Raw genomic sequence first — 23,892 nt, 5'->3', positions numbered from 1 at the left:
CAGTTCAAAAGACCGCCCCTTTGTCCCCTCAGAGCCTGCTTAATCTAACAACATGTACTAAATAGCCCAGTCATTAGCCATGCTAACACTTTGTCAAGGGTAAAGAATATACTAGGAAGAAGTGATAAGAAGACACAGGGAAAGCAGCCAGACATAATGGCCATCAGCCAATCTACTAAGAATCAGAGAGAAAAAAGACCAATTTAAAAGGTATTGGAACAACTGTCACACATCAGTCATCACAGAAACTCCTAGCAGCACTGTGCCATATACAGCGCCCATAATGGCGAATAGGAACGACGCAGAGACTACATTATGTCTAACGGGGGGGGGGGGGACGGTAACTAGAAGAAGTGAGATCAAACGGATAGACCAATGGATATGGTAATACTGAAGAGACTGTTTCAAAAATCTTAGTTCTCTCTGGATGAGAAAAGTGGTTAGTCGTTTCTATTAACATATTACTTTTGAAATAGGAAAGTTATCATTAAGATATATTAAACCACCTCCTTGGAAAACCATATACTTGATTTTCGTGAGAATAATGCCAATGCTCCAAACTGCTGTCTTTTTTGAGAGCTACTCTTGGAAAGTGCATTGAATACTCATTAACTAATCAAATGAGAAAACACATCCCACTGAAAGTGTTTTTTTTTTTTTTCTACCGGATGTTCTAATGTACTTCCTGTTTTCATAAGCCACCATCTTAAGAAAGTCTGGGGTTATAGAAACCAGACTCTTCCATGTGGCCCATTAGCATCTGGCCACAGCTTCTTTTCCAAGCAAGACTGCTCGAACTACTTTTAAAACACAGCTTGTCCATTCCTCTCTCCACCTCTATGGAGCCAAGGAAACATCAAATTGTACCTATGGCTCCTGGCCTCCACTCCTCAGTCCCATCCACAGAGAATGGATAATGGCGAAGAGGGTGACTTCCTTGAAAGGTGGGCTCAAAAGGAGCCACTTTCCCAAGGTTTTGCTGCTCACACATCAGGCACGTTTCACAACTGCCCCGGCTGAAGTATCACTGATGTGTGTCCCCCTTGAAGGCAGCTGCATGCCTCGTATTTCTTTGCTTCCAGAGTGCCAGGCATGCACCAGGCCCACAGCAACATAGCAGGTGCTCAAGAAAATCTGCTGAATGGAGGAATACCTGTGAGTATTCAAAAACAGGTGCTGCCAGATTGAGTACTAACTCCAAACTGGTGCAGCCACTCTGGAAAACCGTATGGGGGTTCCTCACAAAATTCAAAAGAGAACTACCCTCCGGCCGAGCAATTGCACTACTTAGGAATTCATCCAAAGGATACAAAAATGCCTATCTGAAGGGACACACGCACCCCAATGTCTATAGCAGCGCTATCCACAATAGCCAAATTACGGAAAGAGTCCAAATGACCATCGGCTGATGAATAAATAAGGAAGGTGTGGTATATATGATGGAACATTACTCAGCGATCAGGAAGAATGAAATCTTGCCATTTGCAACAACAACGTGGGTGGAACTGGAAGGTATTATGCTAAGCAAAATAAGTGAGAGAAAGAGAGATACTGTGATTTCATTCATATGTGGAATTTGAGACACACAACAGATGAACATAGGGGAAGGGAAGGAAAATAAGATAAAAACAGAGAGAGGGCAAACCATAAGAGACTCTTAAATACAGAGAACAAGCTGAGGGTTGCTGGAGGGGAGGTGGGTGGGGCATATGTGTTAAATGGGTGATGGGCGTTAAGGAGGGCACTTTTGGGGACGAGCACTGGGTATCATATGTTAGTGATGAATCACTGGGTTCTACTACCGAAGCCAAGACTATACTGTATGTGAAATAGCTTGAATTTAAATTAAAAAAAAAAAAAAAGTGTCCAAGGGATGCTCAGAGTAACAGACACATTTCTGAAATGTGCATGGAGACTCCCAAAGATCTACTTTAATGGTTAACAGCTCTGAGGGTCATTGATTAACCAAATTGTTCTCCAGTAGCATGGCCACTTTCTGAAGAGCTTGGAGAGGCCCTGGGCACAATTTCCAATGCCATCACTTCTCCCTCTGTAACCTTGGACAAGTTCCTCAGCCTCTGTAAGCCTCCATTTCTTCGTCGGTAAAGTGGAGGCTTATGATAGTACCTGTCTCGCAGGGGTGTCGGGAAAATTAATGACAGTTAAACACCTAAGCATAATGCCAGGTACGGAGTAAGTTTCAATAAGTGCTGGCATTTAAATTTGTATCTTAAGAAGGCGCAGTACGTGACACGTTTTAGGAAGACTCCCACGAAATAAGGGTTAAAGATAGTTTCAGAGCTGCGATGGGCAAACCTCTGCTATCCGTGAACTTCACTTCTGCGAAACAGCCCATCTTCCAACAAAACCAAATAAATAAAGCATCGCTGTGTAACAATAAAAGGCGTTTCTACGTCCCAAATCAAGCACTTCATCTCGGTTCATGCATATTTTAGCTCACTGTATTTTCCTCTTTGTGAATACCTCTGGTTTCCCAAGACCCTGATGGAGAAATGCCAGAAGAAATTCCTTAACAGTTCTGTACACATGCTAGTCCCCTGGAGAAGGTTTCATCCTAGACGCTTGTTATGCTCTTAAATCGGGCTGCCTTCAACCCCCATCCAGCACGAAGTGGGCACACTGATTCCAAACTGAGAGCCAGCTACTCAACTCCAGTGAGAAGGGCGAAGTAAGCCTGACTTAGCCACCCGTCTTCAGGAAAGGAACGTGAAGTGGGTATATATCCCAGGGGACGGGGAACGGGTCAGTGTTTATCTCCACACAAAGAGGTGGTGAACAGTTGTTAATGGAGTACCTTGACACGTCGTACCAAACCCGTTTCAAGGTCCCTGCCCACGCACCTGCTCCTGGTATGGATAAAGCTCGCATTTACTGAGGGTTCAATTTGTGGCAGGAACTGTGCTAAGTGCTTTACTTTTGTTATTTAAGACTCAGCAGTACTCCTAGGAAGTATGAACTGTCACATCTGTTTTTCAGCTGAGAAAACCGAGGCTAAGCAAGATTAAGTAACGCCACATCTTTAGAAACCGTCAAAATCAGGCTTTGTATGCGAGCCACGTCTAGAACTTGAGCCCTGACATACAACGCCGTGTTGCCCATTTCTGGGAACTTCACTCACCACCCTTGCTAAAGCGACACATCCAAGGGGCCACGATTATAACTTCTTCTCTCTCTGACAGCTGATTGCAGCACTGGTGGGCCCCGTGTCGGAGGAGTGGCCATTCCCGACCTAAGCAGGAATCCATCTCTTCGTCTGAAATAAATAAGCTGATCTAAGAATTGGGTGTTCTCTCAAAAACTCTGAATTGCAACATACGCACCAAGAAAACAACTCATCATCATCAAGGACACGGAAAGATAAAACTAGGGACCTAGTGACCTGTGCTCCGGGGAAGCGTAAGTTAAAAAAGCCAGTAGGTAGGGAAATGAAAAGAGAAAAGCAGAGGAAGCAACTCAACGACCTGTCCCAGGGTGCGCTCACAGATGCCATCGCCAAGTTGCCGAGAACGCCAAGTGCTTGGTGAAGCCCAGGCCCAGCACGCCTCCTACCCCCTGATTGTCAAGAATTCCTTTGCTACTCCACACCTGTCTTTAGAACCTCTTTGTTTGAGTTATGTGTGTGGTCACTGTCTCATGAAACCAAAAGATACACACAAAAACAAACACCACAATCAATAACCCTAAGTCATCCACTGGACAGACATTACTGACCTCATGTTTTAAAAATATTTTATTTATTTTGAGAGAGGGAGAGGGAAAGAGTACGAGCGGGGGAGGGGCAGACAGCACAGAGCCTGATGTGGGGATCGATCTGATGAATCGTGAAATTGTGACCAGAGAGAAATCAAGAGTTGGACGCTTAACCACCCGAGCCACTCAGGGGCCCGCCCCAGCCTCATTTTGGTTTTTTTTTTTAGAAAATACCTGTAACATCGTGTAGAGATAATATTATTTGCCCAAGGCCTTGCACACAGTGAAGAGTAAAGCCACGGGCTTAAACCGGAGTCTAACACTTCTTTTTCCAAGCAATATGCCTTCTTAATTATAGTTTCTAGTATTCTCTAAGATAACCTGATTTTCACTTGGAAATTGTTTTTGGGATGGCAATCACTGTTTTCATGACCCGGGCTCACACAGTGGGTAACCTTCAGACATCTCTCTTACCTAATACTTATATGGCTCTTGCACATTTAAGATTATTGCAAAAAAAAAAAAAAAAAAAAAAAAGTGTCGGCAAGTGCTTCACATAATGTTCTGCTAGGTAGTCGTATTTTTCTCAAAGATTAGTATAATTTAAATAAATAAGGCCTTAATTTTTTCCTCTCATACTGTTACTCAGAGCCTGTGTTTACAGGGTTATTATTGAGGCGCACCTGGGTGGCTCAGTCACGTAAGCATCCAACTCTTGATTTTGGCTCAGGCCAATGATCTCACAGTTTGTGAGATCGAGCCCCACCTCGGGCTCTGTGCTGACAGCTCAGAGCCTGCTTGGGATTCTCTCTCTCCTTCTCTCTCTCCCCCTCCCCCCCCCACACATGTACTCACACACACACACTCTCTCTCTCTCTCTCTCTCAAAATAAATAATTTTTTTTTAAATATTACTTCATTACATCCACACAGCACGGCGCCTTCACACACATCTCATTAAACCTCGTAACGATCCCAGAAAGGCAAGATGTACAGATGTTATTATTCCCATTAAATAGATGTGAAGAGGGAGACTCCTTAGATAAGAAACCTGACTTGTCAAAGACAACACAATTAGCACATGGCAGAGCTCAGACTTGTATCTAGGTCTCCAAACTCCTTGCTGATTGCATATCCTGCCGCACCATGAACTCTCAATTACTCTCAGAACTCTCAGTAAATCAAGTGTGACTGCAATCAATAATTCCAAGAACCAGCGACAAGAAGCCTAAGAGAAAACAGTGAAAGGAAAGAGACGCAGGCAGTCTGGGCTGCGGTTCTGCACCACCATCATTGCATTATGGCCTTGGTAGAGTCACCGAAGCCCGCCCTCGCTCTCCTGCACTGTTCACTGGGCGCTCCTTTGTCCTGTCCAGTCTCCTTAAGATATAATCAAAGCTTACCTAAGGAGGAAGACACGCTTGGTGGTCTTAATAAAGACGCTGACTTGGGATGCCGAGATTGTATCTAGAAGCTGAAGGAAGGCAAGCTAGCTGTGGCCTCTATGCTTTATTATCTGTTATCCATTAAGTGATAGATTCCAACCCTGTGAAGTCTCCTGAGAGGTGTTCAGCTGTTGTCATTTTATGTTCTGCTAGAGTCAACAAATATTGCTCCCATGATGCTGGTGCCACATGTATTAGAGCATGGACCATTTCAATCTCCGTGTTGTGCAAGAGGAAAGATGAACTACCTCGTGCAAGGTCATAGAGCAGGTGACAGAACTGAGAAACGAGCCCTTTTCATGTGACTTCCAAGATTGAGTGTTTGACTGCTGGGCTTTCATTCTGTTAACTCCACACCATGGGAAACTACTATGTATTCTTGTCCTCAGTGTTCATGGTTTGGGATCTGTCCGTTGTCTTTTGGGTATGCTGATCATTATCAGAGAAGACACAAATGAGTTGTCAAAGGACACCACTAAGTGGATGATGGAAGAATCAACTAGCTATAGTTTATTCATTTTCCAATAGGAGAGAAAATTGGCCCAAAAAAGTTTAGCAACGAAGAGGCAAGTAGATAATGTAGGAGTTCCCCCTGCCTTTTATTCTCTAGCTGAAAGGAAGGTGGGGGGCGGGGGGGTTCTTCTATGAAAGGATTAGATCTCTAGCCTCTTGGTTCCTTCCCCAGGTTGACGGTACCTTTAGCACTGGGAAATCCAAGTTGCCGTGGGAATCCAAATATTGTCAGACCACCACACAGAGAACCGTGCGATGAGTATCTCCTTCTTCCAGCAGCTTACTTCTGTTGATGAAGATCACTAGAGCCCTATCATATATTTTGATCTCAAGTTCAGTAGAAATCCCAAGGATTGCCTGATCCTTGGCTCAGTTAGGAGACATGGCCAATCATCTTCCGAAACCTATCATTTCCCCTACTGGGGAATACTGTTGAGCATATCATTTGCTACAACACACGTTCGCTTCTTTAGAAACACAGAGGAATTTTCCCTCAACTCTCAGCACAAGGACCGGTTTGTACGGATCTTACAATCCCAGCACTTTAGAAACCAATTCTATGCTTTTCTTTGCATTGGCTAGTAGGAAGCTCTGAGCCAAATTTGCAGCACCCTCCCACCCCCACCCAACTGCAGGGCTTTATATATTCATTCTCTTTGTCATCGTAACATTCAGCTTCAGCTTCGTCTCAACTTTCTGAATGCTTTGGAGTTTCTAGTTAAAAAAAAAAATCTTAAACTGTATTATAATGCATCTCAAGCTTTGTGATGTAGCAGAATTCCCAGGAGGGCTTATAAAAACTCAGATTGCAGGGCCCCACTGCTGAGTTTCGGACTCAGCAGGTCTGGGGCGAGGTCCAAGAATTTGCATTTCTAGCAAGTTTCCAGGCAATGCTACCGCTGCTGGTCTGGGGATGCCGCTTGGAGAATAGTTGCTGCATCCTTTCTTCTTAAGCTACTTCAAGTCCTTTTTGGAATGAGGCAAGGTATAAATTAATAGATGATGATTAAATAGGTAAGAAAATGGAAAACTCTGGCATTGGCCTCTAGGGCACTTGGATTTTTTGATCCTGGTCCAAAGGGTTATATGCATGCTTGTGAAATGCGGTCTTATTAGATTAGGTTCATTGTGCCAGTTTGTCTGGCTCCTTTTTGTACCCTCCTTCTTTCATCCCAAAACTTGGCTCTTCCTCCTGAACTTGTATCCTCTGAAAAAATGTGGTTATCACGCCATTTACTTCCAGGTTCAAACTGCTGACAAAAACTAGTCACATTCTTAGTGACTTCGGGTGTTTGTAAAGAGGGTGAAGGATGTCGTGGGAGGGAATCTAAAATGTGAGACTGGCTGACATGTTTTAAGTTTCTTGAAATCACGAGCTCTTACGATTCTCTGAAACATCTCCTAGACCCTTTGAGTTCGTGTCTGACGAGTTTTCAATGAGACCATGAGGCCACAGTCTTGGTGGGTGATGGCAGGTCTCCCCTTCCCCCGTAGCAGTAATTGCCCACAGAGGGTACAGCCTGACTGAGCCTCTAGTACAGTCAGTTTCTGGATGCATGTCAGGATCACTGTGGTGTGCGTGTGTGTGTGTGTGTGTGTGTATATATATATATATATATATTTTTTTTTTTTTTTCCTAAATGTGTACATCTTGGCCTCAGCAATGAGAACTGCTTTAGCCCACGCACATATGCTCATGCCCTTAGGGTTGAGCAAAACTGTTCTAATAGCCCAAAGTCAGCTGTTCCCCTAAAGAAGGAATGGACTCTTTCTTTCCTTCTTTTTTAAAATTTATTTTGTTTTTTGAGGGACAGAAAGAGACAGAGCATAAGCAGGAGAGGAGGAGAGAGAGAGGGAGACACAGACTCTGAAGCAGGCTCCAGGCCCTGAGCTGTCAGCACAGAGGCCGATGCAGGACTCGAACGCACAAACTACGAGATCATGACCTGAGCTGAAGTCGGATGTTTAACCGACTGAGCCGCCCAGGCGCCCCGAGGATGGACCCTTTCTGAGAAGGGTTCTCCCACAGGGCTTCATGATAGTTGGAGGGCCCCCCAGAAGCAGGCGGATATCTAGAAACCCCCATTCTGATTTCTCTGATGATGGGGCAAGGGGAGAAGAGGAATTACCTGTGGCTAGATAACATTTATGGGACACTTGCTATGTAGCAGGCATGTCTTATAAGCATAATTTTTTTACGGCAACCGTAACAATGCTAAGAGATAAATCCTGTTACCGCAGTTTACAGAGATCAGAACCGAGGCATGTCGAGGTTCACGGGGCCAAGGTGGGAACGTGAGCGGTGTGAGTCCAGAGGCTGCACTTTTGCCTGCGGTGTTTTGCTTTGCTTTGGACGGACCACCCCTCCGTTTTCCCAGTTGTAGAGAGGGGGGCTTCTCGATTCATCTGTCACATTGAGCACTTACTCCATACTGAGTATCGGATATCAGAGCGAACAGGGGGCCCAAAATTATAAAAGCTGATGGCAGTGTGGTGCGATGGGTGGTTTTACAGAAGTACCGGCAGAGAGCTCCCACGGCCACCAGGACATAGGCTGTCCCGCAAGATGACCATGATGTCAGAACACTGGCCCCCAGAAGGACTTCCCCAAGGGATGATTGCAGTGGCCCGCTGCAATCGCTATAGCGAAATTTAGATCCTTGGCTGTGGGCCTCTGGCTCCTCCCCAAACGATTTGCTTGAAAGCCTTGAGCCTTAGTTTTCTCACCTCAAAAATGGGATAGCAACGTGCTCGCCCTTTGGGGTGTTGGTGCGGCGTGTATGTGACAGTACGTGTAAAACGGGAAGCCTCATGCACAGGAAGTACTCCATAAATGTGAGCCGCGGTCATTGTCACCACCCCCCAGCCCACCATCTCCACGCAAAGAAGGTATCATAGGTCAGGTTCCAGGGGAAGCAGACCCTGAGACTGAGGTTTGCATGCAGGAGGTGTGAGGGGCAGAACTCTAGGAGACAACCCCTGTGTGTGTGTGTGAGGGCAGCTGGGCTGGGTAGAGGATGACGTTAAACACTGACATAGAAGCAAGAAGGACTCGGTGTATCCATGGCAAGTTCCAGAGCTACGATGGCCCCACAGGTCGTCGTGAATCAAGGCCAGGGGACTAGGCTTTCATACCCTCGGATGAGAGCTGCCCCAGGGAGGGAGCGCAGTCTGGGGCAAGGTGGCCTCCTTCGGCTGAGGGCAGTGCCTCCGCAGGGGCACAGCTGTGACTGATCAGCCACCATCACTCCTGGTCCCGGGTCCCAGAAGGGGTTTCTGGGGGGTGCACCCCAGTATCCACTACAAGACGGGTGGCACATTCTTCCTTTGCAGGGTTTTATTCCTTTGTGGTCACAGAGCAGCTGTCCCTGATGCTGAATATTTATGAAGCTCCTTTTTTTTTTTTTAATATATGAAATTTATTGTCAAATTGGTTTCCATACAACACCCAGTGTTCATCCGAAAAGATGCCCTCTTCAATGCCCATCACCCACCCTTCCCTCCCTCCCACCCCCCGTCAACCCTCAGTTTGTTCTCAGTTTTTAAGAGTCTCTTATGCTTTGGTTCTCTCCCACTCTAACCTCATTTTTTTTCCCTTCCCCTCCCCCATGGGTTTCTGTTAAGTTTCTCAGGATCCACATAAGAGTAAAAACATGGTATCTGTCTTTCTCTATATGGCTTATTTCACTTAGCATCACACTCTCCAGTTCCATCCACGTTGCTACAAAGGGCCATATTATGAAGCTCCTTTGTATGGTGGTCCCTGAGGAGGAAATTTCCATGCACTCTTACAACTAAGGCAGGGAGGGTGCGAAAGAGAAGGCGATCTTTCAGCTGGGACCTGAGAATATACGAGGAAAGGGAAAGGCAGGAATTGAAGGGATCAAAGCACCGAGAAAGGGGCAGAGACTGAAGAAAAATAGGAAAGGTGAAAGCAGGTGGGTTGTCAAAATACATACAGGATTGGTCAGTCCTGGGGAGGTCAGTGAAAAATTGGAGTTCGGGGCTTTCTATGGGTCCGTGGGAAATCACAGAATGCTGGATAGGGTGTGGACATCAAGGAGAACATGTCAAGCTCCAGGTGGGAAGTCTGGACTTCCCTGGGCTCGGGAAGCGTCAGTGGCGACCCCTGCCAGCTCCCCAAAGAAGAAGAGGGCCCCAAAGCAGGATATGCGTCTTCTTCACTCTGCTCTCACCTGGCTGTTGCTGAGTTCATCAAAGCACTGAACTCCACATCCAAGCGGGGGCAAAGCAGTGGATGTGTGAGGCATTCTCTCATTTCCCCAGAACTGACGATTTTGGTTTTGTTTCTCCATCTCAGCTGATAACTTGAGAAAGCCCAGGACAATAGGCATTGGTCTCGGAAGATCTAGCTCCCAATTCTTTTTTTTTTTTTTTTTTCTTTTTGGGCTCGTGTAAGTGCCTGTTGGGTTATCTCAAGACTGTGAGAATACACTGATACTAATCTGCTAGGGGAGCCAAAAAAAAAAAAAAAACCACTCATTGTCTAAAACAAGGACAGCTTTTAGGCAAATCTCAAATGGCATCTCTCATTTGAGAGCAACCAGAATTGTCCCGGATGGACCTCAGGATAGAGAAGCCACCTGTGTTCCATCAGACTCTCCTCTCCCCACCGCTGCCCCGGGGTTCCCGATACTGGCCCCCTCCATGTGACCCTGCCCGCCCTGTCTCACCACTGTTTTTAGATCAACAGACCACTGCGGCCATTTGAGACCTATTGAAGGTCTCCGACACATCTGATGTTCTTTGTAATCTACCATTTTGTTCATTAAGTCAATAACGCTATTGTTGCCCCACCCAGGTCCCCTTATCCACAAAATCGGGATGATGGTGAGGGCAGCACAGTTTGGGCTACGGTTGTACAAGTCAGTTGGATTCCCTCTGAGAGAGGAAATACATTCAAATCCTGTGTCCCAATTAGCATTCAAAACACATTTCTGTAGTATTCTAACATGGAACAAAATGGCCAGTGACTGAGAGTCTAAATATCAAGGAGCCAGCTTTCAACAGAAACAGAAGAGCATGGTCCAGATGGGTCCAAAACAAGCTCTCCTTGATCCCAAGACTAATCCCTTGATTTTTGGACCCGGAGTTATTTATTTACTCTCAGCCTCTCCTGAGGACACAGCGGGTATTTGTTCCTAAGAAGGTTTCTAAAAAGGTTAAAATCTCTCTGTTCCATGTTAGACGTTGACCAAGTCATTGACTTCAAACGGGTGCCTGGCAGTGATTGGTTATGTAGAACATTCAGTCTAATTCAATTTAAATTCAGCGAGCCCCCCTGTGACTTGGGGCTTGGCATCTCCGCTTCTCAGGAGTTCGGAGAGGACAAATACATGACTACATGGTGCGACAGTCCCCTTAACAAGAGACGGTACAAAGGTCATAGCTAGCACAGAGGGCAGTTACTGACTCGCTTAGCAGGAATCACGGAGGCATCCCCAAGAAACCATCACTTAGGAAAGGTTGTATTCTTTGCTCCTGTTCTCGCAACCTCTTCTCCCTCATCCAACCTCTAAGTGGCGGGGAGAAGCCAGTGTCAGACATTGCAAGGCGCTTCCTGCTTGACTCCTTCCTGGAGACCCAGAGAGGCGGGGGCTCCGCAGAGAAACAGCCCGTTTTTGCTATGATGTGACATTATCCCTTAAGGCGTTGCTGCTGTTAAAAACAGCATTTAGTAAAACAGTTGTTTCAATTGGGGGGATAAGTGGGGTGAAGTCTAGAGTAGCAAATTGTGCGACAGAACATTCTGCAGCGGTGGAAGTGTTCTGCATCTGTGCTGTCCAGTATGGTGGCGTTGGCCATATATGGTTACCAAACACTTGAAATGTGGCTAGAGTGATTAAGGAACTGAACTTTTAACTTTAGTTAATTAATATTTAAATGTAATTAACCGAAGAAGAAAGCAGGAGCAGCATCACTATCCTATTGTCTTCCCCACAGATCATGAGCAACTCCAAGGCAGAGTTTGTCTTAAAATACACCTCTCTCAGTGTTCACTGCTTAGCATAGGGCACGTTCTGGCCTTGCAGAAAACGATTCCTCCGCTGAAGGGGTCAGTAGGAAAATAGCTAGGAATGATACAAGCTCTTTCCTTCCTTCTTGCTGAAGAGAACGAGCTCAGCCGTGCTCGATGCTTGGCGGCAGCCTTACTGAGTATGTCGGTGTAGCAGGAAGGGTGGAGGGGGACTGAGAAGATCAAAGTCCTGCTTGATTGATGTGCTTTGGGAAAAGCAAAGATTTACTTCTGGAAGGTAAAAGAATAGGTGTGAAAGGTGAGCAGAGATAAATGTACGAGACCAGGAATCTAAGGGTAGGATTTGCGAGTCTGGGGGAGTTTGAAGAGCACGGGGGCCAGGTTAAAGGTTAGCAGGAGGCACAGAGGATGGACATGGGAAGAGGAAATTTTTGAGGGGTTTTTCTCTGTAGCACAAATGCGACCTGCTTTGGTGTTTTCCAAAGGACTCGACAGAATTTGACAGTGCTTTGAAATTCCGTTGGAAGTTGGGCTTCTATTCAAGAGCGAACAGACCCAACTACATCAAGGACACAAAAGGGAAAAGAAGAATGGGAAAAGCAAAGGCAATGCCAAAAGAGCAAAAAGAAGAAGTCAAGTCTCCCCCACGTGCTATTGGCTGAGGACAGAGAGGTTGAGGCTCCAAGGGAGTGGGTGGGTGGGTGAAAACTGCCTTTGCTATCCACTTCCCATGAAGGAACAGTCCCAGGAGAAAGGACCTTCTCCTTTACGGTCAGGCAGAGAAGTTTCTCATGGATCTGAAGGCAGATAAACTTGGAAGGGCTGTTTTAGGAAGGTGGGCACATTGCTAGCTGCGTTTAGCGACCCAGGTTCTGGCTGCGAAATGCCGACTCAGAGTTTATTCCAAGGTCCCCAGGAAGAACAACGTTAGTGAATTGAGCTGGGAGGCTAAAAAGAATCCATTTACAAGATCATTCAGACCAATCATAGGAACGGTGGCTCCCCATTAATAGCTCCCCGTTAGCTGATAGAACTAGGTGTACTATAAACAAATGAAAAACAATTCTTTCCGAAAAACAATTCTTTTTTTAAAAAAAAAGAAAAGACAAGAAAAGAAAGTCTGTAATTTGACGGACAGTCTGTCTGAAGAAGTACGCGTGTCTGTATTGAGAGGAAGGAGAGGCGGCCACAGAGCACAGCCTGAAAGCCTCACCAGTTTAGTGTAGAACTCAGACTGTCTGGGCCAGTGGGGCTGCCCACCTTGTATCTCTGTGCCTGAATAGCTAAGCCTTCTGGGGAAAAGAAAAACAATCATCCTAAGGGACCTACAGGTTGGAGCACGTAAGTCTGCACGAAGACACTTCTGGCAATACAAGGGGGGAAGGGGCTTGATTCTGATATGTGGTATATCACCCTTCACCTCCAGGGGCTTGAGTCTAGGACAGAGGAGGGAAAAATGGGTACGAAATCCATGAAGATGAAGCCCTGGAGAGAGACCCGGGCTCAGTCAACATCAGCTCTCTTTGTCTCACTACTTGCGTGATCTTTGGCAAGTTCCCTCACCCCTTTGATCCTGCGTCTTCATCTGTGACATGTTTGGTACCCTAGAAATTCCTATAAAACCTGTAACATAAGTACTCAATGAAGGTCGTTACGATAATAGCGATGATGAGTAATTAAGGAAAGAGTGTTACATTTATTGGCTCCGAAAAGCAGGGGCATGCGTACCTAAGGTGGCATACGTTGCTTATAAATGGAGTAGAAAGGGTGCCACAGCCTACAGGGAGGGCCGCACCCCCTGGGATGGAGAGGAAATGGGAGAACTTGGTGAGATGGCTCCAGCTATGGTGGGAGGGGCAGGACAGGACAATAGCAGGGGGTCAGAATCAATGAGGTGCGTCAGGGCAACACCCCCTAGGAAACCCTTGCACCCACCTGGCAGATTTTGAAGGGGGAGGGTCCTGATACCTACCAAGGAAAGTAGGAACAGAGCCATGGACATACCGTTTGTTTTCAAACACTGGGTTTTCTCCCCTAGTAGTTTGAAAGGCATATTTATTTCCCAGTGTTCCTGAGATACGACTGACCTATAACATTGCATTAGATTAAGGAGTACAGCGTATGGATGTGATACATATGTATATCGTGATATGATTACCACAGTAGGTTTAGTTTGGTTAAATCTCATTTTAGCATCCAGGCTGCTGGGGCCTGGGTCCCCGGGGGGACAAGCCGGAATGCTCGAGTAAGTGCTCCTGGAATAACGGAATAACAACCCCCAGATGTAGCACGATGGGTTGTCTTCAAGATCCCTGGCTTCCAGCACTCGGTGCAGCGGGATGTCAATAAGGAGAAAATTACAGAGCATCTTGAGAAGTCAGAGACCCGCATTTCCCAGCCTAGGGAAAGGAGTGATTAGAGAATTCAAAAAGTGAACATCCAGCTTCAAGAGAACAGATTGTATGAAGGAGAGGTAAAACTGTCTGAATACGTAGCTCCTTTGGTGTCCTCGCCAGTCTCTGCGAAAAGACCCGCAGGCTGGAGAGATCTAGACCTCCTGTCAGAGGAAGCCGAGGTGACAGAGGGGAGCCTGAAGCCACACCTGTGTGGACCGGCTACCACCCGTATCAGGAAAGTAAACACTGTTGGTGTTTACAAGTGGCAAGGCAACTTCTGTTGAAATGTACATCTAACATTTGGGGGACAGTCGGTCATGTATTCGCTCATTCCCCAAACATGTATCGAGTGCCTACTGTTAACCAAGCACCAGGCTTGGTGCTCACCAGTGAAGTGATGATAGAGAAAGTTTCTAGAATTTCCAAGATTACCAAATAGATTTAAAAGACAGTGGGCCTGACAGTTGGAAATATTATATATATGTCGTTTAATATGATTCAACAACTTGGTGCTGAGAATGTAATGTCCCGGGATAGGAAATGGAGCTGCCTTCCAGTCCCCTCTCTGACCCTTCACTTTTTGTGGTGAAGAACAGAGTCTCCCATCACCCATGACGGCTGCCATTTTGATCAGTTGGGTGTATCTTTTACCCCTCTCTTCTGGTGACTGCCCTCCATTCCTTTTGGAATATGTCCCCACCCCCTCACACACACACACACACACACACACCCTCACACACACCCTCACACACACCCACACACACACACACACACACACACACACACACACACACACTCTTCATGTGTTCCTGGTAAGGCAATCAATCAAGGTGTCCCATTCTTCTAGATCAGGGTAGGGGGACGTGAGATGCACATGTAGCCAATCACAGCACCTTAACCCCTTGGGCCAGACAGAGAGAGAGAGATCCAGGGGCTGATATGTGATTCACAGAGGGCCATTAAGATTCCTTCCTCGATGTATGGAAAGCGGGAGAAAACCGTTCTCTCTGGGGCTTGCCACACTCGCACGAGGCAGCTGGGGCAGAAGGCTGCCATCTCTCCAAGTCTCAAGAAGGAAGCTCGTTGCAGGCAGAGCACATGAAGCTAACTCATGAGGAGAAGACACAAGATGGAAGGGAAAGGAAAGGGGAGAGCCTAGAATTCCAGAGACAACGTCATCGCGATGGTCAGCATGGCGGAGAAAAGGAAAAGAGAAGTCAGAGCAGAAGATCTCTGTGCTTAGCCCGGCTTCTGGCCCACGGTAGGAGCACCGGGCATTGTGCCTCCGTCTCCTCTCTTGTTCCTTCGGGAATTCATCTGAGTCTTCTTGTGTACGTCATGGCATGATGCCATATCCTGTCTGGGGCTACTTTGGATGTTAGCGTTTTGGAGTCTGATTAGGGCCTCTATCCAGAAAACTTTACGTAAAGTTGGGACTTTTTAATGTCCTACTTCTTCTCCCTACCATTAACATATATGAAGCATATACTACACGACAAGGACTTCATTCATTCATCAAATATGAAAATGCCAACCTCATCGCTAGAGACTTTAGACGTGTTACGCCTTTTTATACACACACACACACACACACACACACACACACACACACAATTACCCCCTGAGTACTATAATGGTACCCATAACACAGATGAGCAAACTGAGGTAATGGAAGACTAAGTCATTTTCCTAAGGTTAGATAGGTTGCTAAAATGATCTGATCTAAGATTCGAATCCAGGTCTGTTTCATTCCAGGCATTAACTATTTTATAACCAGAAAGCATACGTCCTTCCCTTCCCACCTGGGTATGTTGTCCATGCCGGCCCGAGGAATGAATCATTATCATTCCCTTCACAGAAGACAATTATCCTGCATTGGGCTCTGGGGTCTACAGCCATTTAGACAAGTCAGGAGTAAGCGGGCCCGTTGTTTCACTTCCCGGGGCGGGGGGGGGTGGGGGGGGGGGGTTGGTCTAGGAAAGCACCGTCTCGCACACACCTGGCTCCAGAACAATGATCGGGATGAGGCTTGGGTGAGGGATCAAGGGTCACTGGCAGAATGAGATTGAGGACAGAAGCTCCCTGTGTGTTTCCATCAAGAAAATATAACATTCAGAGATGAAACAGCCTCTTTCACTGAAGCATAAATTTTGTCTCCTGGGCCTTCAAACATTGAATTTACTCATTTTAATACCAGAGCTCCAACCGATTTTCTGTGTGAGATCACACCCAGAGGAATCAAACTAATTTGAGATTACACGCCCGCTACCCTTTTCCTGTGAGGAGGCTCGTCTTGTTTCTAATTAAACTTTTTCTTCTATGACGAATGCCAAGATGCCAAAAAAGCTCCCTATTGAGAGAAGTGCCAGGAACGTGGGGTCATGGGGGCGCCATTTCCCCATGCCTGGGTGAGCCCTGTTGTCCGTGTTGGATGCTAGTGATGTGCCCAGAGGTGGTGGGATTTGGGTTCCTCTGAATGAGAGCACACCAAACTCCAGAGGCTTGACGGTCCTGCACATCCAGCTATCCTAGAAATCCCTACTGTCGCCCTCGGGTGGGCAGGCAGAGGGCCATCGAGAGTGAGGGTCGCAACAGGTCAGTCCAAATGCATGCCGACCCTGGAAATTAGATTCAAAAGCCAGCACCCTGCCCCCTGGTGCCAGTGTAGTCTGGAGGTGGCACAGCAGGACCAGGGACCAGAGGGTGGGGTCAAGTGCCCGCCCATCTTTTACAGCCTGGTTGACTAAGGAAGGAAATAGCCTTCCTTGAGCGCCCGCTATGTGCAGGGCGCAGTCAGGACGTGACAGACTCTCAGCTGGTCTCACAAGTACCAACACGTGGGTGTAATTACCAAGGCGAGGCTATGGGCAAGTGGAAGGAACTGTCTGCTTAAGATCACCCGGCCATGGGGGGGTCAAGTTGGGGTCTGAACTCGGATCTGCTGTAGCTTCTCACCGCTTGCAGTGCAGCTTTCTTAAGCACGATAACCTCCGGGGGTTATGAGGGTCCGATGTAACGCGGAGGACAACGAGCTTTGTGGCAGCTAAGACAGGCGAGGGGTAGGGGTAGGGTGAGCGTAAATATCAGCCGTCACTCCCTTTGCGCGTCATGGGCCACCTGCCATTGGTTTCTTCTGAGATCAGGCTGCCGTTTCTGGGAACCTGCTCCGCGTCCGGTGTTCCGTAAGATGTCCTATACTTCCTTTTTCTGTGAAACACAAGAAGCACTGATTCTGGGCTTCCTTTCTTCCTCCAATTGCTGGGGAGGCAAGAAGTCCATTCCATTATCGGCTGAAGAGAAGACACAGCCACCACCCCCCTACCCCGCCCTCACCGCGGAGGACCCAGTTAAAGGGAAGATGCACATTTTCCCGGATAAATAAGATCCCCGAAGTAGCGTCTCCATCTCGCGTCATCACCAAGCAGGGCTCGGTGTGAGTCAGAGTCATCCTCTCCTGTCAAATCCTCGTATCTCTCTCCGATACAGAGTCATCCAGAACACTTTGTTCCAATCATCATGGCAGAGTGGCTTCCTGGCCAAGCCAAGGGCCTGGCTTCCTGGCCAAGAGACCGTCCAAGCGATTTCTCAGTTTTGTAAGCACTCGTGTCACTTAACCTCCTGCACTCCATTTGTTTATGTGAATAAACACAGGAAAGATACTACTGGCCATATTTCATTAGATGGGCCTCACCAGTGACAGTTTAATGCCGCGTTGTTTGGGGATATTGTACAGGCAAGTTGCCAACGTCGCAGTGGCCCAATCGAGGCAAAGTGGGCAGAGGAAGAAACCTGAATGTCTTGAGTGGATCCGAGGAGTGATGACTGTGTTTCATCAGCATGGGTATTCTGGGTCAACAGTCCTAGCCATCTGATGTTAAGTAGGTCTCCAAAGAGTCCCATAGATCAGCAACGGAGGGAAAGTGGACGTGGTTTAGAAATACAAATGGCCATTTTGGGGGTGGGGGGGGGCGAGATGGCACCGTGCCAACTTTGAGTCCTACCCGTTACGCTCTAGGTCAGTGAAATGCATTCCTGGTCTTTCTCTGTGTTCCCGCTTCCAGTCTTTGTGTCGGCCTGCCTCTCTCTACCTCTTGGTCCCTCACTGTCTGTCCTTTCCCTCTTGTGCCTTTGTCACCGAATCCCTCTGATTTTCCCAAACGTAAAGAGTGCAGGAACAAAGCTGGCTCGGCCCTTCACACTGCTTTTCCACGTAGCCGTTTGTGATCTTAACATGGCTCTGAATGTCCGTTTCCCAACCTGAAAATGGAGATAGTAATACTGATATTGTGGAGTCGTCCCTAGGATGACATGAAACAAAGCCCCTGGCAGGCAACTCAGTTCCTGGCTCCTCAGGAGTGCTGACTAAGCGTGAGTTCCCTCCCCTGGCTCGATGCCCTCCACCTCCGTGACACGTTAGAAGCCCACCGTGTGTTGGCCTTCCTTTCGTGTGGCCTGCCCTCGGCCCATTTTCAGATCAGCCAATGCAGCCATGACCGGCTGGGACCATTTTTCATCCAACTGCTCTCATTCTAGCAGTTTCATGTGGCCTCTCTCTGTAAATCAGTCTGGGAAAATAAATTGTCCCCGATCCATTAGTGCCTTTCCATCACAAGCCAATTTGAGCCACAAACCAGAGACAAGGCTTGTTAATGGCCACTTGAATATATTTCCGCAGCCCAGCCTGGAGACCCTCAGCCTCAAATCCTCCCAGCTCCTGTCCAAGAAAAGCCCCACTGTGACAAGACTTCTGGCAGCAAAGGCAGTTGCGGGGGGCGAGGGGAGGGACCGTGTTCCCTGGTTTGCCTAAAACAGTCCCAGTCTGCTCCTGCTGTCCCGGAGTAACTATGAATAGTGCCCCTTTAACACCCCCAAAAGTTCCAGTTTGAATGAGACACCAGATGGAAACCAAGAATAATAATGTAATAATAGCTATCATTTATTGACCACTTGTATATGCCAGGCATCACCAAAAAGGTCTTTCTACGCTGTATCTCATTTAAACTCGATTACAACACTGTAAAGGGAGGTGCTATTCTTATCTCCATTTTATAGACCAAGAAGCTCAAGTTTAGAGAAGTAAGCGACACATTCAAGGTCAGCCAGCATACAGGGCGATCGATATCTGTGCCACATTCAGACCCCTTTTGCCTGGGCAGCACACCCATCCCCCGCCTGCTGGGAGTGCCGGGCCGCTCAGGGCTCAGTGCAGTGCCCCAACCCCCTTCCCTCTTCTGGAGGAACAGCGCTCAAACAGGAGTCACCATTGCCTGAGAGGCTCCCTGCCCCCACTAAGAAGGCGTCCCACAGCCCAGACCTGACTGACGACAGGGGGCCAGAGGGCGTGGGGAACACAGAGACTTCCCCTATTGCTGTGAGGTCAGACTCTAAGGTATAATTCATGCCCCAGAACTCCTGGCGGGATCCCGGGCAGATGAAATCCTTGCTTAGCTCCTCCCTTGTCCGGCTCCCCTTATGTCCCTTTCCCCAAACGCACCCCCTCAATCAACCCTTAAGAGAGCAGCCTTGTGTCTGGCTCTGCCTCTAGGGGGCAAGACCCACGACCTATGGTTAGCAAGAGATGGGGCTGGGACTCCTGTCTAGGAAGGTCTCAGTCTTCATCAAAGAGCAAACGTAACATGACGTCGCCTGTAATATCCACGTGACTAAAATGACGGCCTCCAAGTCCTCAAAGAAATAAGTCCCACAGGCACAGACAGGACAACAGAGGTGGCAACAGTCACAACAACCACTCCTCATTTAGTGCCAGTCTCATTTTTGCATCTGATCCTCTCAACAACAGGAGGTTCATCTTGTCTGCGTTTTGCACTTGGGGCGTGGCAAGCTTGGAGAGGCCGAGATGTGTCCACCGAGGCCACACAGATACAAAGTGCTGAGGCTTGGGCCTACCTCCGGATTCTTCGCCTTCCAAAGGCCACGTGCTGTTTCCGCACGGCCACTTAAGTAGCTTGCCGTGTAAACTGCTCAGTGAACGGGTGACGGGACCGGTTCCCCATCAAAGCTGATGCTCTTGTCACCAATTAGAAGACTCTGTAATCCCTCCCGCCCTGCACTCCCCAGAACGGTTCTTTCTGAGCTGCATCTGACCAGTATGTCTCCCTTTGGGGAGAAAAGCCCTATTACTTTGGAACTAGCCAGAGAATGTTCTCTTAAGTCAGACATAAAAAAAAAAAAAAAAGTCAAAGGAGCCATATTCACTGAAGAAGGGAAGGAAAGCAAGCTGGCACTGCATTGCCAAAGGTCCAGAGAGGTAAATCACACTTCCTGTGGCTCTCCCACAGAGGGAGACAAATGGAATAAAACAGCAGACGAAGATTCAGATCCTAACTGTACTATCTGTGTGATGTTTTTAGCAAATTACTCAACATCTCCAAGCCTCAATTCGCTCCAGTATAATATCTATCTTCTTGCACCATAAAAGAGACGGGGTAAATGGGATCAAACAGGCATTTCCCTGAACCTTTTCTCTTCCATTCCCATACAACGTATGGAGTAACCAACTTGGACCCTCATTCCAGGTCTGAATAATACTAGTTCAGACAGAGTCTGCTTTATTCCCAAGCAAACAGCATATCCTACTTGATGATAAAAGGTTTCCATTAAAAACAGAGAGTACATAAAAGGGGGACCTTCATCCAGGAAGCCATCAGCTGATTCATAAAAACACAGAATGAGTCATCCTGGCTCCCAAGGCTAAACTTACAATCAGTGGGCATCTTTGGCCTGCCAATCCTAGCCCAGTGTAGGAGGAAAGACCCAGCGGGCAATCTTCACAAACCTACTTCAATCCCCCCCTTGCAAAACCGATGAACTCTGCTTCCAGCTTGGGGAAATGAAAATCAATCTGGGCCCTTTGCCATACCGGATTCCAAATGTTGCCCCATGTCTGGCTGGCTTACTGAACAACTAGGGTGGGGAATCTGCAGTGATTCCAGAGAGTGTGTGTGTGTGTGTGTGTGTGTGTGTGTGTGTGTGTGCGCGCGCGCGCGCGCGCGCAGCTCCAATAAAAAACAGGCTTGTGCATCTGGCTTTGAAAATCAATCTCCTGGCTTTCATCTTGACATTTATTATTTCAAAATGCTTCAGTTCCTATCAGCCTCTAGGCAATTAGCATAAGACTAGAGAACCCAGACCTATTTGTACTGCAAATGATGCTCTCTTCTTTAAAAAGTAGCTTCGACATTTTTACCCTCTGAACATCCCCTCTGATGAAGTCCTAGAACCCAATTTGGATGAAGGGGCATAAACTGTAGATACACATAGGCATCTATACCATATTTCTCATCAGTGGTGAAGAAAGGAGCATTACCAATAAATACACAGTTTGAGTTTTGCAAGCCAGACGTTCTTTCACCGGCAAGTGAAGAAAAAGAAACACTCTACCCTCCCTGTCCGAGCGTCTTTTCTCAATCCATTCCTTCAGCAATAACTTAGTCCGTCAGCAGCAACTGATGCGGGACACACTGTGTTCCAAGCACTGTGCTAGGCATTGGGGATTTATTGGTGAAAAGGGCCGACGTAAGCTCTGCCTTCTGGGATCAATGTGCTTGGTTCAGCAAGAGTTAACAAAATAGAACTACACAGGATTCCCCAGTCTGCAAAAGCCTCTTCCCTTACCCTGAATTCCCAAAAGTCATGTCTGGAGTCGACTGTGACCAGCTACATGTATGAAGAGTGAGTCAGGGATCAGTGCCTGCTTCTCTTGACAGCCACCTTCCAGCCTGCCATGGAGTCCTGCACCTGCTCTCATGGTAGCTACTGGGAGGAGAATCTCCTTTGCGGTGTTTTTTTGTTTTTTGGGGTTTTTTTTTTTTGTGGTTGTTGTCTTGCCTCTGCGTATGTCCCCAGAGTCTAGGTCTGGGATTTAACCTAAGAACAGGTAGGCTGACTGCTGCTTTCGGGGGGGGGGGGGGGGGGGCGGAGAGCAGTGACTGCTGGGGACTTTAAAACACAGACATGAGAGAGAGTAAGTCCGTCTCACTGTGCTGAGGGCAAGTTCCCCTTGGGAGCTTCCCATGCTGCTGCATGAAGAACTCAGAGTGTTGGATCCAGTGAACCCTTTGGGTTGAGCCCTCCCTCCTAGAACTTCAGAGAAAGGATCATAGTGACAGCACACAGAGAGGCTTAAGCACTCCAAGGGGAATCCCAGGCGGGCCTAACTCTGAAGTTCCCCCAGGAGGAGTGGGGAATAGGAAGGGTACTCCGACTGCTGAGCTCCCTTTGAGATGGGGGGGGGGGGGGTGGGAGAAGATGGCCAGTTGTTTGCTTTTCCTCTTCGGAAAAGCACAGAAGAAGAGAAGACGCTGGCGGGGAAGAGCGAGCCTTGGCCTCACCCCTGACCAAGCTCAGATGCTCCAGGACCTAACCCCCCCGCCCCTGCCCCTGCTTCCCAGTGCCTTTCCCCATCCCCGGGTGCCAGAGGAGCGGAGTGCACCAGCGGGGAGGGAGAACGCACCTCCCCAGCCCTCACTCTGTCGCCAGACCCGGCAGCACTACAGCATAGAGGCTTAAAAAGAGTGAGTAGGAAATCCTGGCCAGGTCAGTTAGCGGCGGCAGGGAGACCTTGGGCAAATCGCTCTTTCTGCGCCCCGGTTTCCTCGCATGAAACGCCGGACAATGACGGTCCCTAACTCGTTGGGTCGCAGGGAGTATTCAATAAGATCGCACACCTAAAACTCTAAAAATGATGGCTGGCACACAGTCCTCCAACGGTTATTATTATTCTTTAACCGTGTTACCAAACTCCCTCTCCCGGCAGCTCAGCTGTCCTACCCGACGGAGAGCCCCCCGCCGCGCAATCTCCCAGACCCCGGGGCGCTGGGCGCCACCATCCACCCCGTTCCTCCCCGCCGAGAGCTCACAGTCCCCTCCGGTCACCCCTAGACCCGGCTGGGAGAGGGCGCGGGGCCACCTCGCGGCATCCTCCCCCGCCTCCGCCGGCCGCCGGCCGCGGGGAGGCTCGGGGACCCGCGGGAGGGCGCGGAGGGGGCGCCCACGGCCACTCTTCCCCGCGCAGCGGCCGCGCCGAGGCTCCGCCACCCCCGCCCCGGGAGCGCCGAGCGCGCAAAGAGAGAAAGCGAGAAAGACGCGGATACTGGACCAGGCTTTGACGCGGATCTTGAGCTCGCCGTCCTGCGGCTCGGGCATGGCCTTCCTGGTGACCCGCAGCTTGTTGAGCCCCCCGAAGCCGGCCAGCACCACGGCGCGCATCTCCTGGGCGTCCCCGAGGCGGTGAGAGCCGCCGCCGCCGCCGCCCTCCGCAGGCTCCTTGCCTGCCTCCTTCTCGATCATTTGCTCCGTCTCCTCCGCCTTCTCCACGCCTTCCTTGGCCATGGCGCACGGGGGGCGCGGGGCGCACGGGCTGCGGCGGCTGCGGCGCGGGGGGCTCGGGCTCCTCTCCCGCGGGTTCCTCCTGTTGAATGTGGGATGCTCCGCTGTGCAATGGCTGCAGCCTCCGCGAGCCGCGCTAAGGGCCACAGCCTCCGCCGTAATCCTCGCAAGAGCCGCGCCCCCGTCCGCCCCACCCCTTCACCCCGCCACCCTCGCTCCCCGCCCCCCCCCCTCCCTGCCCCAGCGAAGCCTCGACTCCACTTCCAGAGCCGGTCTCAAATCGGGCTCCTGATCGCAGCCCCAGAGCCCAGACTTGCCCAAGACTCGTGAATAAAACACGCAGAGAGGACGCCGTGTCCTCGGCGGGCGGCGCAGTACTTTGTTATTTACGGCGCAGGCTCGGCGCCTTGAAATGGACAGAGTCGAACGTCTGGGCCTGGAGGATGCCTCCCGGAGACACGGTTGCCTCCTCCCGCACGGAT

At 48.8% G+C, this 23,892-nt stretch overlaps 1 protein-coding gene across 1 annotated transcript in view; it reads right to left on the bottom strand.

Annotated features, from left to right (window-relative positions):
* VAT1L (vesicle amine transport 1 like) overlaps window positions 1–23,539 on the bottom strand; it is a 148,734-nt gene extending 125,195 nt beyond the window's left edge. The window contains exon 1 of the mRNA XM_040443191.1: window positions 23,181–23,539. Coding sequence (XP_040299125.1) covers window positions 23,181–23,413 — 233 coding nt within the window. The 5' untranslated portion in view covers window positions 23,414–23,539. The remainder of the gene's footprint in view (window positions 1–23,180) is intronic.
* Between the last annotated feature and the right edge of the window lie 353 nt (window positions 23,540–23,892).

The sequence above is a fragment of the Herpailurus yagouaroundi genome, unplaced genomic scaffold, assembly GCF_014898765.1.
Source record: "Herpailurus yagouaroundi ecotype Mexico unplaced genomic scaffold, PumYag 190, whole genome shotgun sequence".
In the NCBI taxonomy this organism is placed as follows: Eukaryota; Metazoa; Chordata; class Mammalia; order Carnivora; family Felidae; genus Herpailurus; species Herpailurus yagouaroundi.
The sequence above is the reverse complement of the archived record's forward strand: the minus strand, read 5'-3'. Positions and strand labels throughout refer to the sequence as shown.